Source organism: Scylla paramamosain, chromosome 5 (genome assembly GCF_035594125.1).
Source record: "Scylla paramamosain isolate STU-SP2022 chromosome 5, ASM3559412v1, whole genome shotgun sequence".
Classification (NCBI taxonomy): Eukaryota; Metazoa; Arthropoda; class Malacostraca; order Decapoda; family Portunidae; genus Scylla; species Scylla paramamosain.
Genome location: NC_087155.1, coordinates 7,004,292 through 7,020,093, shown reverse-complemented (window position 1 = coordinate 7,020,093; position 15,802 = coordinate 7,004,292). Strand labels below are relative to the sequence as shown.

Sequence of the window (15,802 nt, the reverse complement as noted above, 5' to 3'; positions counted from 1 at the left end):
TTTGGTGAAACTTTTGATGTTGCCTTGGATATATCAAAAGCTTTTGATAGAGTCTGGAACAAAGCTTTGATTTGCAAACTACCCTCCTACAGTCTATATCCTTCTCTCTGTAGCTTCATCTGAAGTTTCCTTTCTGACCGTTCTATTGCTGCTGTGGTAGATGGTCACTGTTCTTCTCCTAAATCTATTAACAATGGTGTTCCTCAGGGTTCTGTCCTATCACCCACTCTCTTCTTATTATTCATCAATGACCTTCTAAACCAAACTTCTTGTTCTATCCACTCCTATGCTGATAATACCACCCTGCACTTTTCCATGTCTTTTCATAGACGTCCAACCCTTCAGGAAGTAAACATTTCATGCAGGGAAGCCACTGAATGCCTGACATCTGATCTTTCTAAAATTTCTGGCTGGGGCAGAGCAAACTTGATATTGTTCAATGTCTCAAAAACTCAATTCCTCCATCTATCAACTCAACACAACCTTCCAGACAACTATCCCCTCTTCTTTAATGACACTCAACTGTCCCCCTCTTCTACACTGAACATCCTCGGTCTGTCCTTTACTTATAATCTAAGCTGGAATCTTCACATCTTATCTCTAGCTAAAACAGTTTCTATGAAGTTAGGTGCTCTGAGACATCTCTGCCAGTTTTTCTCACCCCCCCCAGCTGCTAACTGTACAAGGGCCTTATCCGTCCATGTATGGAGTATGCTTCACATGTCTGGGGGGCTTCCACTCATACTGCTCTTCTAGACAGGGTGAAATCAAAAGCTTTTTGTCTCATCAACTCCTCTCCTCTAACTGACTGTCTTCAGCCTCTCTCTCATCACTGCAATGTTGCATCTCTAGCTATCTTCTGCTGCTATTTTCATGCTAACTGCTCTTCTGATCTTGCTAACTGCATGTCTCCCCTCCTCCCACAGCCTTGCTGCACAAGACTTTCTTCTTTCTCTCACCCTTATTCTGTCCACTTCTCTAATGCAAGAGTTAACCAGTATTCTCAATCATTCATCCCTTTCTCTGGTAAACTCTGGAACTCCCTGCCTGCTTCTGTATTTCCACCTTCCTATGACCTGAATTCCTTCAAGAGGGAGGTTTCAAGAAACTTATCCTTCAATTTTTGACTACCACTTTGGACCTTTTTCTGGGACTGGCATCTCAGTGGGCTTTTCTTTTTTTTTATTGATTTTTTGTTGCCCTTGGGCAGTGTCCCTCCTATATATATATATATATATATATATATATATATATATATATATATATATATATATATATATATATATATATATATATATATATATATATATATATATATATATATATATATATATATATATATATATATATAATACTAGCACCAAATGGCAATGTCTGGTTGGCCAAAAACAAAACTATATAAAGAAAATATTGCACTTTTTAATGTGACAGTGTGAACTGTCTTGTATGTTAAAAAATATTACATTTTACAAATGCAATCAGTCATTGTACATACTAATACGACTGAACTACTTGTCTGCTATCAGTAAACTTCTATTCTCTCTCTCTCTCTCTCTCTCTCTCTCTCTCTCTCTCTCTCTCTCTCTCTCTCTCTCTCTCTCTCTCTCTCTCTCTCTCTCTCTCAAGGCTCTATAAATACTTTGCATGTGGTGGTCTTATTTACTTATACTAGCAGTTCTAATTGCAACACAGTCTTTGGCAGCCTCTCTGCCTCAACAAAAAAAAAAAATCTACTGTTCCATGTTCCTTTTAACCTGACCTATACAGCTCTACCATCAATATTCATACTTCTTAGCCTTTATACCCAGTTATTTTTTCTACATCCTCTCCACATAACCAAACCAGGTCAGGTCATTTTACAATACATCATTGATGTATCTGAGTCTCTTTTTTTATGTTCCTCATTTGTAATCCTGACTGCAGCATGCCTATTAGACAGCTCAATGATAACATCTTTGCAGAAATTCAAATTACAAATTTTCATTAAGTCTTGAAGAAAATTCTTTACACATTTTCTGATATTTCTAATAACAGGAGCCAAGTGCAAACCATTGAAAAGAATAAACTGACTGTAAGTGACATTTTAATCTCAAGGCTCACAAACTTGACTTTTTTTATATTTAAGACTTTTCTTGTAAACTTTATCAAATGCAAGTTACGAAAGAATATATCTTCTGTCACTTGGTGTCCTACAGAATAAAAATTCCCCAGACAGCACAGTAACTGATCATTCTGGCAACACAAGTATTCAACTCTACTGGAGGTATTTCAATTACTTGAAATTAATTCACTTAATGTTTTGCGACAAACATGAGAAAAAATATATGCAAGTGATTATTGTTTTTAGTTTTAAGGCAAACTTAGATGAAAAGAGATGCTTATGATTATTATAATTCAATGCCCAAATTTCTTTGTAAGTGAAAAAGTCTTAATACTACAGGACATCACCTAAAAATCTTAAAAATAAGTCTTAAATTATTAATAAATTTTATATTAATATCACATAATACTGAAAATAAAAACTGTCACTAACATAAGTGAATTCTAATGAAATGAAACTGATATTTTAGTCACTAAAACCATACCCAACAAGTACAAACATCTTTTTATGCTATACCTGTAAAATATATGCATATACTACATCTTGTCAAGGCACCAGTGTGGACTTTGTAAAGGCTGACCAACTGGCACTCTTGACTTATAAGCTGAAAGTGTAATTTCAACTCAGGGGTTTTAATATACTCTTTGCTATTCACTCAGGCAATGGGAGAGCTTTCAAAGCAATCAGGTATAAATATTATAACTTTTCAGCTGCCCACTTGTAGACTCTATGCTTCCTTATTTATCTCTGTCAAATTTTCTGTATGACCATTTTAGGACTGCAGGCTTTTCTGAACCTACCAACAATATGGTTTAACAGGGTTCCCCTTTACCACAGAATTCCATGAGATCTCAGTTATTCACTGATGATCACATTTAGACATTCCATTCCTTCCATTCACGTGCTGGTGACTTCCTTACATTTCTCTGTATAATCTGAAAGATGAGTCTCACCATATGAGTCTCACCATATGTCCTCATTGGATACTACAAGATAATTAATTTTTTATTTTCTGATGTTTCTCAACTAGGCACCAGAAACTTTATGGAACTTTGTGGTTTGTAATCTTTCATGTGGTAGTTAAATGCAGGCTTCTAGACAACTATTCCCTCTATGTAAAACACTGAAAAGACCCCTTCTCTATCCTAAATGTTTCTGGGGCATCCTCCATGACATTTTGCATGCTTTCTGCAAGGTACAATTAGCACCAAGAAAAGATGACAAAATTCTGAGTTGGTGTCAGCATCTGTGCACCATTCAATTAGTATGATTCCATTGCATGACAGGTTGGAGCACCGATATTATCTGACCTGGCAACTTAAGACAGACAGCAGCCTTGGGTACACTCACATATTAACGGTTTTAATATAGATTTGATAGCTGAGTGATATGTTTTTCCTCTGTGCTTTCCCAAGTTGCCTTCCACAAGTTACTGTTAAGGCAGGATTCCACCAAGGCAACATTTTAGCAACATGTAGCAAGCTACATTGTTGCATAACCCAAGTGTGCTTCATCTAGTTCAACAGAAAGCAACATGTAGCATGTGACCATGTTGCATGCGACAGGTGGCAACATGTTACCATATAACCTGATGCATGTGACAAAATTTAACCTCTTGCCTAGTGTTGAACACCTTCCCACCAGTTGCAGGAAGGATTTGATCTTAAAGGCAACAAGATGAACTGGTTTTCAAGAAAAAGCATAGAATTTATAGAAGAATATAGGAAACTTGTGGTTCTATGGGATATACACTTGACATGACAAGAATAACCATGCTAAAACTAAATGGACTGCAAGGATTAACTGAGAAATTTAACTGTGACATGGCAATGGTAAAGAAGATCAAGAATTTGCATATTGCTTTTCACTGGGAGTACAAAAGCCTAACCCAAAAGAAATCCCGATAATTTGTGTCACTCTTCCTAATCCTGGGATTCACTTTGCCGAGAGGATAAATGAAACCTTCCACACTTATCCTTGAAATATTCTTGAAGGGTGATTAGTCATTAGACAGTATTTTTTCAATAAAATAATTCAAATCAATGTTACTGCCCAAAAAATGCTCTCTCTTCTATCATCAGTGACCATCTGCTGAGATATCATGTTGACAACTGGCTTAGTTTTTCGTGAATTGGTGGAAAAAGTTTTGTGGCACTCAATATTCAACACAGAATGTAGCATGCTACAAGCAATAACAATGTTGTCTTTTTGCAGGCAACATGTATCCTGGTTGAAAGCCACATTCAACATACTTGTTGAAAGCTAGTCAAGTCACATGCCACATGTTGCCTGTGTTGCCTTGGTGGAATTGCACCTTTACATATCTTTCCATATCACCCACTAATGGCAACTAAACTACCTATTACTGGTGACGAAATAACATATGTTGTTGTCATGTGCCAATAAATAAAAACATCTAAGAAACAATCAGTATTACTGAAGTTTAAAAAAAGAAATATGTACTGGTGGGTCAAGAGGTTCAGAGATGTCAATGAGATCATTACATCATAAAAATTTCAGAGATCACTACCAAGAACACAAGGGTTCTTTTCTTTCAGTTCCCTTCCTGTTAGGCAAGGATTACACTCTAATTATCTTTTCATAATGTTTGAAGTTTGCTAAGCAACTTTCTTTCCTAACCCAGGCCTTGCTTTATATGTAATAGATGATGTGGCCATCTCTCTCTGAAACTCTTGACCCATCAGTACATAGTTCACTCTCTGACTCCAGTAATTTTACTTGTTTCTTAGATGTTTTTACTCATCAGCACAGTAATAGGCAGTTTAGTAGCTATTGGTGGGTGATATGGAAAGATATGTAAAAGTAACTTGCATAAGTCAACTCAAGAAAGCACACAAGAAAGACATCTCATTATCATTCAAGTATCAAATCTATACTAAAACTGTTATTGTGTGAGTGTACCCAAGGCCACTGTCTGTCTTGAACTGCCAGGTCAGATAATATTGGTGTTCCATTCTCCCATGCAATGAGATCAAACCAGTTGAATTGTGGTTGGGCACTGACACCAACTCAGAGTTTTGTCATCTTTTGTGGGGCCAACTGTACATGGTGTTCTTTTTTTTCTTCCAAGCATATTGCCAGAGAAACAGAGCCATGTTCTATTTCTAGCCTGCTCTCTCACACATAGTTTACAAGTGGAAGTATACAGATATAACCTCATTATAGATGAACAAGTATCTAATAAATGTTCTCACATATTCTCCAGTAAGTTGAAATGGGAAATTTCATATGCAGAACACTGGCAAAATCAGTACCAGCAAAGTTCAGTATTTAATATTATATCACTTCTTCCCCTCCCATATTCTACTTCTAAATAGAAACTTAATCCATCACTGTAATGTAAAGTGCCTTGCATCAATGGCAAGGTCCTATTCCTAGAAGAGTACTGTCAAAAGTTATGAACAATGAGGATCATGCATTGCATACAAAGGGGCACTCAACACAGAGCACAACACTTCCAGAGTACAATCAGAAGGCAGTAGATCTCTTTACTATTTTCTTTACTACATCACCTTTAATGGAATAGTCTAAAATTGTTTTTCAACTTGAGGAGAGGATTTCATAACAAAGTAAGGGAGTATTCTGACTTGCATTTTTTAAGAAGTACTTTTATATTGTACCATTACAGAATCTACATTTATTGGGCATCTCTTCATTGAAGTTAATTTTATCACCTCCAGTTAGTTGATATATATATATATATATATATATATATATATATATATATATATATATATATATATATATATATATATATATATATATATATATATATATATATATATATATATATATATATATAATTTATTTAGGAAAATTGTCTTACATCTAACTCTCTTCATAAATACCAGAGTTACAAGTATGACAGAAGCATCATTAGATCATCACATCATTATTTTAAAAGTCATGTTTTATGGTAATGTAAGTCAGTCTGTCCCCTGCTAATTAGTAACTAATGTAATTATGACACATGAACTTTTTATACATGCAATTTGTCTGTTGAATACTCCAGCCATCTGTCTAAAAAAAAAAAAACATACTTAACTTACTTTGGAGTACAAAATATATAAATTTAGCTATCTTCAATCACAGTTATTTGCGATGTTAACACATTACTTACATTATTATTCCTTAAATTATTCTCTTGCACGTATTAGATGAAATCCCATAAAGAATGAGTGGAACACATTTTTCTACCTTCTTTTTACTGAAGATTCTTCGCTGAATTAGCTTGCAGATCTCCTCCAAGTAATCCTTTTGTTCTGGAAACCTTAACCAAGGAAAAAAATTAGTATCAGTACACAAATCAAGTAACATGGATACATCATACTGTTGTGAGCAGCAATGTAAAGTGAAGAGAAGAAAAACGAATGAAAGAGGAAGCGAGAGTATGAAGCAGGGAAGAATGAAGGAATAGAGAAAGAAAGAGATGGCACCAAAGCCAGACATATGATTAAGGTGACCGTTCTCTCCATGAGATTACTGTAAAAATCCCTGCACCTATACACTCTCTCTCCCAAATTAATTTGCTCTACTTCTAAATGTCCCTTTTGATTGAGACTCACACAGTTAATTGCAGAAGAGTTGTCCTTGAAGATAAAGTGATCAGTGTCCATCTGGCCCCTAGAGCTTAGTTGTGGGAATTGTCAGAAGAGAAGTGTCTTATTCATATGAGCCAGTGCGAGGTGCAGCGAGCAAGTGGGTGTATGTATGTATGTCACCCCCCAACCTCTCTCTCTTGTATCCCCACCCCCCATAGCAGCAGAGTGGGAGAATGCTTGGTGCACTTTCCCATGCTCAGTCACCGTCCAGAGCTTACACGGGACAGATGTACTAAGGCAGGTAGTGGTGATTGGTGAAGACAAGGAAGGGATTATAGCTAGATGGTCAGTTGCTTTAATGGGATAAGTGAGTAATTACCGGCCATATGCTCCGGTGTATCTAAGTAGCATATGAGTCTCCATAGTAGTTTGCCTGGGAGAGTAGTTAATTATAACGCATTCCATATCCAGGGACATGACTCAGCTGCATGTGTGTGCAGGCAGAGTTTTTTATACAGTGAGAGGTGAATTAACTTCCTGTGTGTTTGTAGTCATGTCTCTTGTTAGTGTACTTCTTTTGTTAAATGCTGCTGTGGGCTGAGACTGCTCAGCCGCAGGGGACTTAAGTGATTAGCTGTGTAGTGAACTTTACTCCCTCCTTAGGCCCTGATCAAGCCTGCCATCCAGGATGCTGTTAACGATGTGACTCAGCTAGAGGCTATAATACAATGTTGGACAGTGAAAGGATACTTTATGTGGGCAGTAGTCCAGCAGGGTTTTATACCTTGACCATATGGGTGTTGTTGCTCATAATAATTGTTTCTTTCTAGACATGGTTGGCAATTCTTGCCCAGAAGTTGGAGTTTGTTGTAGTTGTTGTATTTTCTTGTCAGTGGGTGGGTAAAACAGACTGGCAACCTCATTAGTGTGACCTGGCATTATGACCAGTTGTGAGAAGGGTGCAGAAGACACAAGGGACCCTGTACACCTGCATTTCATTCCTGCACTGAGTCTACATAGGAGGTGGCTCATGGAAGCTAGTCCAAGTGTGGCAGCTTTGTGAAGGGGGGTGGAAATTGTGGTCATAACAATACATAATGTGAACAGGAAAGTAAAAAGCACAGCTTGTTAGAAGCTAAGAAATTCTTCAACTCTTCTTCTTCAGCTATATATATATATATATATATATATATATATATATATATATATATATATATATATATATATATATATATATATATATATATATATATATATATATATATATATATATATAATGAGAGAGAGAGAGAGAGAGAGAGAGAGAGAGAGAGAGAGAGAGAGAGAGAGAGAGAGAGAGAGAGAGAGAGAGAGAGAGAGAGAGAGAGAGAGAGAGAGAGAGAGAGAGAGAGAGAGAGAGAGAGAGAGAGAGAGAGAGAGAGAGTCTTACAGCATTCAGTGCCATACAGTAAGATACTACACCCAGGGATATTGATGGGCACAAGTTTAGAAGGGTAAAAATCATTTGAATTTTTGTATACCTGCCATTTTTCTTTCTTATTTTATCTTTTTGGGATATTTCTTTTCAATTACACAAAATAACATGATGTATAATTTTTTTTTTTTCTTAAATGCAATTCCACATATATGGCAGAGAGCAAGATGTATAGAACAACATGATATATAATGGCTATTTAATAACAAGCTAAGATTACGTACATGTTTTTGATGTCTGTAACACTTTCAATGAAACTCTTCACACTGGAGTCTGTGTCTAGTGCTCCAAGGGCCAGCAAAGTCTTCTTGTCCAATTCTACTGCCCACACCTCCACACTTGTGTTGGTACTCACACTCTGCCACCGACTCAGTGCAGCTGTCACATCACGAGAAATCTAAAGGAAGATGCATTATAATTAATTATCATGATGACTATAAGTGACATAAATGAGAATTAAAAAACAATCACTACAAAATTCAACTGATCTGAGTAGATAAATATGTTGTTTCCTTACAGCTACTGATAATAATACTGTAATCTGTGGGATCTGCAAACAGTGTTCAGTAATGTTTACACATTTAAGGTTTAATATTTACAATTCTAGCATGACAATATTGCAAGACAACAATACTGGCAGGAGCATCATTAGCAAACATTTTCTTCCAGAATATCAGGATTTTTTAAAGTTCCATGGATCAATAATGGTACAAATTATGGACCTGATATAAGATGTAAAAGCAAATATGCATAGAGGGAGAAAGCCAAAGATTCATTCTCTTGGTATAGTATACACACAGCCTCAGTATTAATCAAGCCACAAATAATCACAACTGGTAAAAGTGGATTACTATCACCTTTGTTGCTTAACATACCACTACATGGCTTCTGGTGTTTCAAGTTACATCCTTCTAAAGGATAAGAAAGATATAAAAATTCTCTTTTACCAATTCAATTTTCATAACTATCCATTCTTCCTTTTAGTTCTTTTACGTATCCTATGTATTGAGCCTAATACATATAACAGGGAATATTCATACTTGCCAATAACATTTTTTTTTTTTCAAAATTCAAAAATTTATCTTGAGTTAATTGTGTGAGTCACATGTGGCAGTGACTATAATAAGACCTCTTGACCCAGATGACATGAGGCACACATGGCATCAATGGTATGAGATCACCAGTATGCTACTCAGGTTTTTGCCAGTCTTACCATCTGTTGCATCACTATGATGAAAATGTGATGTGTGTCCCTGATGTGCTTTACATCAGTCAATATGCCACTGCAGTACAGATTTTGCAGTGTGGCAAATAATCACACAGTAACTGTAGATAATTGTTCTGGTTCACTTTTCCAATCAGCAGGCAATACAACAAGATCTCTCACACCATAGTAAGTAAAACAGCCCATACCACTGAGAAGCAAGATACTTTTCAGTCTTTTTTGCGTAAATAAGCTGGTGTGGATCCAAGTTATAGATAGCTACCAGTCACATTGAATGTGGCCTCATCTGACCACAGCAAATTACCAGGTATTATGGTCCCACTCCAAAAGTGACTACCAGATATTATGGTCCCACTCCAAAAGCGATCAGTTTCTTCTCGTCCTGGCTGGTATGAAGTGGCTTCTTGCATACCTGACACATCTCTTCAAGTGGAGGCACTCATACATGCACTGCTGGAGGCACTGCAGTGACACATGACCCAACAACATATATTTTTTTTTCCTTTACTTTCCATGTCTTTGAGCCATCCCATGTGGGATTGCTGGTCTGGTATAGATAGATACACTTTCCATGCTGTTAGTCTTAGACTGGCCTCAATCTACCTTGTAATCCCTTTCTGGGGTCTTTGCAGATACTTATTTGTGCATGCCAGGCTGTGGACATTGCGAAGGCAGATCCTGCCCTTTCCCCTCAAAAAAAAAAAAAACTGCTTCACCAGCTTCTGATAAATATGCATGCTCACACCTCTCTGAACCAATATCTGCTGAACTGGAATGTCTGCCTTGAACAAGGCAACTAGTCGTTATGTCTACACTAGTAGTAACCCTCCTGGCCATCATACTGGGCTACACACAAGGCAAATGCCCTCACAACACATACACAAATAACAGCAAGGCACAGCACAACACACTGACAAAAATCTACCCACTGCAGGCCTCATAAAGCAACTGAGAGTTGTTGTTGCTACACAGCATGGCCAAGGCATTATTGTTGCCAACAGCTCAGCAAACAGATTCTGTGCTACAAGTGAATTCATTTTTAGCAATAAATTGAAAACTGTGATTAATCTGTTCCCCAGGAACACCACAAACTAATGAACTGATAAGAGTGTAATATTTAAACTGGTCAGATAAGATCAAATTGCAATATGTACTTGCCTGTGAATCTAGTTTTGGTGCATCCTTAACTTTGCATTGCTTCTTAGTGATGTAATGTATGACTAGAGGTGGATACTCTTCTGTATTACTGACACCTGAAATGCATTCCCAGTGGTAATTCAGTGACTTTTTAATAGGACATAATTCTAATTAAAGATTACACAGCTCTTTTGGCAAAGATAATGTATCTTTTATCTTGTTTACAAGATTTTTTGTCTTCCACACAATTAACACTCATAATTTTGAAAGACAAAAATGTTAATGAATGGTAATGCTTCTACAGAACTCCTGTGTGTCTATACCTGAAGACTTGGAATCAGTTCTGGAATAATTACTGGGAAGTGTTACTTCATTTCCTCCCAAATATTTAAGTACAAATTCAACAACTTTCTCAATAGGTATCTTCCTCTCCAAAGTGCGACTTGTGGGGTCATTGCAGATCCTAACATCAGCCTTATCTGAGCTGGTCAGCATCACAACATTAGGCACACATAAATCTTCCATCACTGACTCTGCTTCTTTTTGTGTCTGCAAATTGCAAGAAAATCAGGTTAGTTTAGATAAAAATACATACACTATGTATATATAGTTAATTAGTAACCTTACAAATGTACTACCAGGAAAAATATAAAGGTGATGTCTTCAGAATACTGACATAATATGTGCTCAATGACTTTATGCTACATACAATGCAAAAGAAGAAAAAATGGAATATACAAACATAATGCCAGACATGTTATCTAGAAAAGGTTAAGTTCCAATGCATCAATATGTCTCTTTAGTATTCAGTGATGAAGACATTCAATATATTTGCTGCATGCCAAGCTGATCTTGATGCCACATCCTCTGCTTGCCTCCTCCCCCCATTCAGTATGGCAACTGACTTGCCACTTCCCCAAACTTTCACATTTTGAATATTTTCAATTTCTTTATCAATTAGCCTTCCCTTAGATGATAATATGATGAAAAAATCTTTCAGAACACTTGAAGAAACGAATAAACAGCTAAACAGGAGGTGGATATTAATTGGAACAGCCACTGGAGGCATGGATTGTGTTGACAGTTATATGAAAGAACTTACGTCAATGATGTGCTTTCTTGTTTCCACAATTTTTCTGAACAGTTAATTCTTTGATATCATTGTTTTTTAATTGATACTCTTAGAAATTAGCTTAATACAGGGCAAATTGATAAACAGATTGAAAATATCTTAAATACAAGAATTTGGAGAAGCAAGAATTTTACAAGCATACCAATCAGCAGAGTAGGAGTCAGGTGGCATGGCTTCTAGATAACCTTAGCCTGTTGCAACTATGGTTAAATCATTCATTCTAATCCAAAATCATATACTGTATACTTACCACACAATGACAGTGGTCTACATTAATTTTAGCTGCTCTAAATTTATTGAACAGATTGATGCGGTCTTTTAACTGCTTCTGTCCTATGGCACACACCAAAACAGCCAGCACACAAGACCCACAACCTAGACCTGAAACATGTACAAAAACAGACTTATATAGCTATATATTATGCATCCGTATTTAAAATATGGAGATATGAACATAAAAAGTAAAATGGTATTATCATGCATATTATTAAATATTACATATTATACTCCTATTCTGTACACCAGACAATCTCAGTGACACACCTGATTTTTTTTATCTTTACCTATCCTTTTGATTTTTTAGGTCAATATGTTAAAATATTCTATCTTTTGGGCTTGTCCAATCCTAATTTCTTTTTTTAATTTTATCCTACTGTAAATGTAGTGCTCCTGGCATTACAAACTCAGTAAGCAAAAGGATCTGAGCAGGCATGTAGAGGTACGATTTTCTTTTATGTCCCTATTGCTTTGTTTCCAAGACTGAATTCAACCCAATGCACTGTGCAGGACAGATACAAGGAGGAGGCAGTAGACACCTGCCAAAACGATAATTACTCCCAGTGAGGTCTAAAGCACTGTTCAGGGGGTGCTGTGAACTTATCATTAAACCCAGCTATGACCTCACTGAACGTTTCCCTTTGTATCTCACAACACAAGGGGGCAATCACAGCCTGCCCTCTAAAGACAACTCTCTTCCTCCACACAAAACTACAAGCACCTAATAACACACACACCCTTCACTCAAAAATTTTAAAATCATCATGGTGACTCCTACACCAGCCTCAGAGTCCCCATCTCGGAAGGGGACAATAAATGTCCCCAGGTCGGACTGCCTTTCTGTCGACGACCCTAAGTGTCTTGACACCCCCTCAACTTTTTCTTCATTAACTTCTGCAACATTCGCAGTCTAAGATCTAATTTTCAATCTGTAGAACACCACCTCTCCTCTTCTAAACCTCATCTTCTTTTCCTCACTGAAACTCAGGTGTCTGAGGCAACTGACAGTAGCCCCTTTTCTGTTCCCTCCTACTTTCTCTATCCTCATTTTCGATCCAAAGCTGGATGCTGTGTTTATGTGTGCAATAACCTGCTCTCGTGCCCACGCTCTTGAATCTTCCGAGTTTTCCACCATCTGGCTACGACTACAGAGTCACTCTCATACTAAATTTATCTGTGCTGTATACCTCTCACCTAACTCCTCTGATTATAAGAAATTCTTTGACTACTTAACTTCCAAAGTGGAGCACATTCTGACCCTCTTCCCTTTTGCAGAGATCTCCATTCTTGGAGACTTCAATGTTCACCACCAGCTTTGGCTTTCCTCTCCCTTCACTGACCATCCTAGTGAACTAGCCTACAATTTTGCTATCCTCCATGACCTAGAGCAATTGGTGCAACACCCTACTCGTATTCCTGACCATCTTGGAGATACGCCCAACATTCTTGACCTTTTCCTGACCTCTAATCCTTCTGCTTATGCTGTCACCCTTTCTTCTCCAATGGGCTCCTCCGATCACAATCTCATATCTATATCTTGTCCTACTGCTCCAATCCCTCCTCAGGATCCCCCTAAGCGAAGGTGCCTCTGGCGTTTTGCCTCTGCTAGTTGGGGGGACCTGAGGAGGTATTTTGCTGATTTTCCTTGGAATGACTACTGCTTCCGTGTCAGAGACCCGTCTTTGTGTGCTGAGCCCATAACAGAGGTGATAGTGTCTGGCATGGAGGCGTACATTCCTCACTCTTTTTCTCGTCCTAAACCTTCTAAACCTTGGTTTAACACAGCTTGTTCTCGTGCTATACATGATAGAGAGGTGGCCCACAAAAGGTACTTAAGCCTTCCATCACCAGAATCTCATGCACTTTATATTTCTGCCCGGAACCATGCCAATTCTGTTCTCCAACTAGCCAAAAACTCCTTCATTAACAGAAAATGTCAAAACCTTTCAAGATCTAACTCCCCTCGTGATTTCTGGCATCTAGCCAAAAATGTCTCCAATAACTTTGCTTCTTCTTCTTTCCCTCCTCTATTTCAACCAGATGGCACCACTGCTATCACATCTATTTCTAAAGCTGAACTCTTTGCTCAAACCTTTGCTAAAAACTCTACCTTGGACGATTCTGGGCTTGTTCCTCTCTCTCCTCCACCCTCTGACTACTTCATGCCACGTATTAAAATTCTTCGCAATGATGTTTTCCATGCCCTTGCTGGCCTAACCCCTCAGAAGGCTTATGGACCTGATGGGGTCCCTCCTATTGTTCTCCGAAACTGTGCCTCTGTGCTTGCACATTGCCTAGTCAAACTCTTTCAGCTCTGTCTGTCAACATCTACCTTTCCTTCTTGCTGGAAGTTTGCCTACATTCAACCTGTTCCTAAAAAGGGTGACCGTTCTAATCCCTCAAACTACCGTCCTATTGCTTTAATTTCCTGCCTATCTAAAGTTTTTTTAATCTATCCTCAACAGGAAGATTCTTAAACATCTATCACTTCACACCCTTCTATCTGATCGCCAGTATGGGTTCCGTCAAGGCCGCTCTACTGGTGATCTTCTGGCTTTCCTTACTGAGTCTTGGTCATCCTCTTTTAGAGATTTTGGTGAAACTTTTGCTGTTGCCTTGGACATATCAAAAGCTATTGATAGAGTCTGGCACAAAGCTTTGATTTCCAAACTACCCTCCCACGGTTTCTATCCTTCTCTCTGTAACTTCATCTCAAGTTTCCTTTCTGACCGTTCTATTGCTGCTGTGGTAGATGGTCACTGTTCTTCTAAATCTATTAACAGTGGTGTTCCTCAGGGTTCTGTCCTGTCACCCACTCTCTTCTTATTATTCATTAATGATCTTCTAAACCAAACTTCTTGTCCTATCCACTCCTACACTGATGATACCACCTTGCACTTTTCCACATCTGTTCATAGACGTCCAACCTTTCAGGAGGTAAACATATCACGCAGGGAAGCCACAGAACGCTTGACTTCTGATCTTTCTAAAACTTCTGATTGGGGCAGAGCAAACTTGGTATTGTTCAATGCCTCAAAAACTCAATTCCTCCATCTATCAACTCGACACAACCTTCCAGACAACTATCCCCTCTTCTTCAATGACACTTAACTGTCCCCCTCTTCTACACTGAACATCCTTGGTCTGTCCTTTACTTATAATCTGAACTGGAAACTTCACATCTCATCTCTAGCTAAAACAGCTTCTATGAAGTTAGGTGTTCTGAGACGTCTCCGCCAGTTTTTCTCACCCCCCAGCTGCTAACTCTGTACAAGGGCCTTATCTGTCCATGTATGGAGTATGCTTCACATGTCTGGGGGGGTTCCACTCATACTGCTCTTCTAGACAGGGTGGAATCAAAAGCTTTTCATCTCATCAACTCCTCTCCTCTAACTGACTGTCTTCAGCCTCTCTCTCACTGCCGCAATGTTGCATATCTAGCTGTCTTCTACTGCTATTTTCATGCTAACTGCTCTTCTGATCTTGCTAACTGCATGCCTCCCGTCCTTCTGCAGCCTCGCTGCACAAGACTTTCTTCTTTCTCTCACCCCTATTCTGTCCACCTCTCTAACCCAAGAATTAACCAGTATTCTCAATCATTCATCCCTTTCTCTGGTAAACTCTGGAACTCCCTGCCTGCTTCTGTATTTGCACCTTCCTATGACTTGAATTCCTTCAAGAGGGAGGTTTCACGACACTTATTCAGCAATTTTTGACCACTGCTTTAACCCTTTTATGGGACTGGCATTTAAGTGGGCATTTCTTTTATTAGATTTTTGTTGTCCTTGGCCAGTGTCCTTCCTACATAAAAAAAAAAAAAAGATAACACAAGTATTTGTCTATGGCACTCAATCCACTTTCTCCAATACTTGAAATCATAAACATTTGTGCAACA

The 15,802-nt window shown here is 38.0% G+C and overlaps 1 protein-coding gene across 3 annotated transcripts in view; it reads right to left on the bottom strand.

Moving 5' to 3' along the window:
- Positions 1–1,537: 1,537 nt before the first annotated feature.
- LOC135100472 (eIF-2-alpha kinase GCN2-like) overlaps positions 1,538–15,802 on the bottom strand; it is an 88,103-nt gene continuing 73,838 nt past the window's right edge. For all 3 annotated transcript variants that reach the window (XM_064003410.1, XM_064003411.1, XM_064003412.1), the window contains 5 exons: positions 11,882–12,012; positions 10,823–11,048; positions 10,521–10,615; positions 8,362–8,534; positions 1,538–6,392 (listed from right to left, as the gene is read on the bottom strand). In XM_064003410.1, coding sequence (XP_063859480.1) covers positions 6,254–6,392; positions 8,362–8,534; positions 10,521–10,615; positions 10,823–11,048; positions 11,882–12,012 — 764 coding nt within the window. In that variant the 3' untranslated portion in view covers positions 1,538–6,253. The remainder of the gene's footprint in view (positions 6,393–8,361; positions 8,535–10,520; positions 10,616–10,822; positions 11,049–11,881; positions 12,013–15,802) is intronic.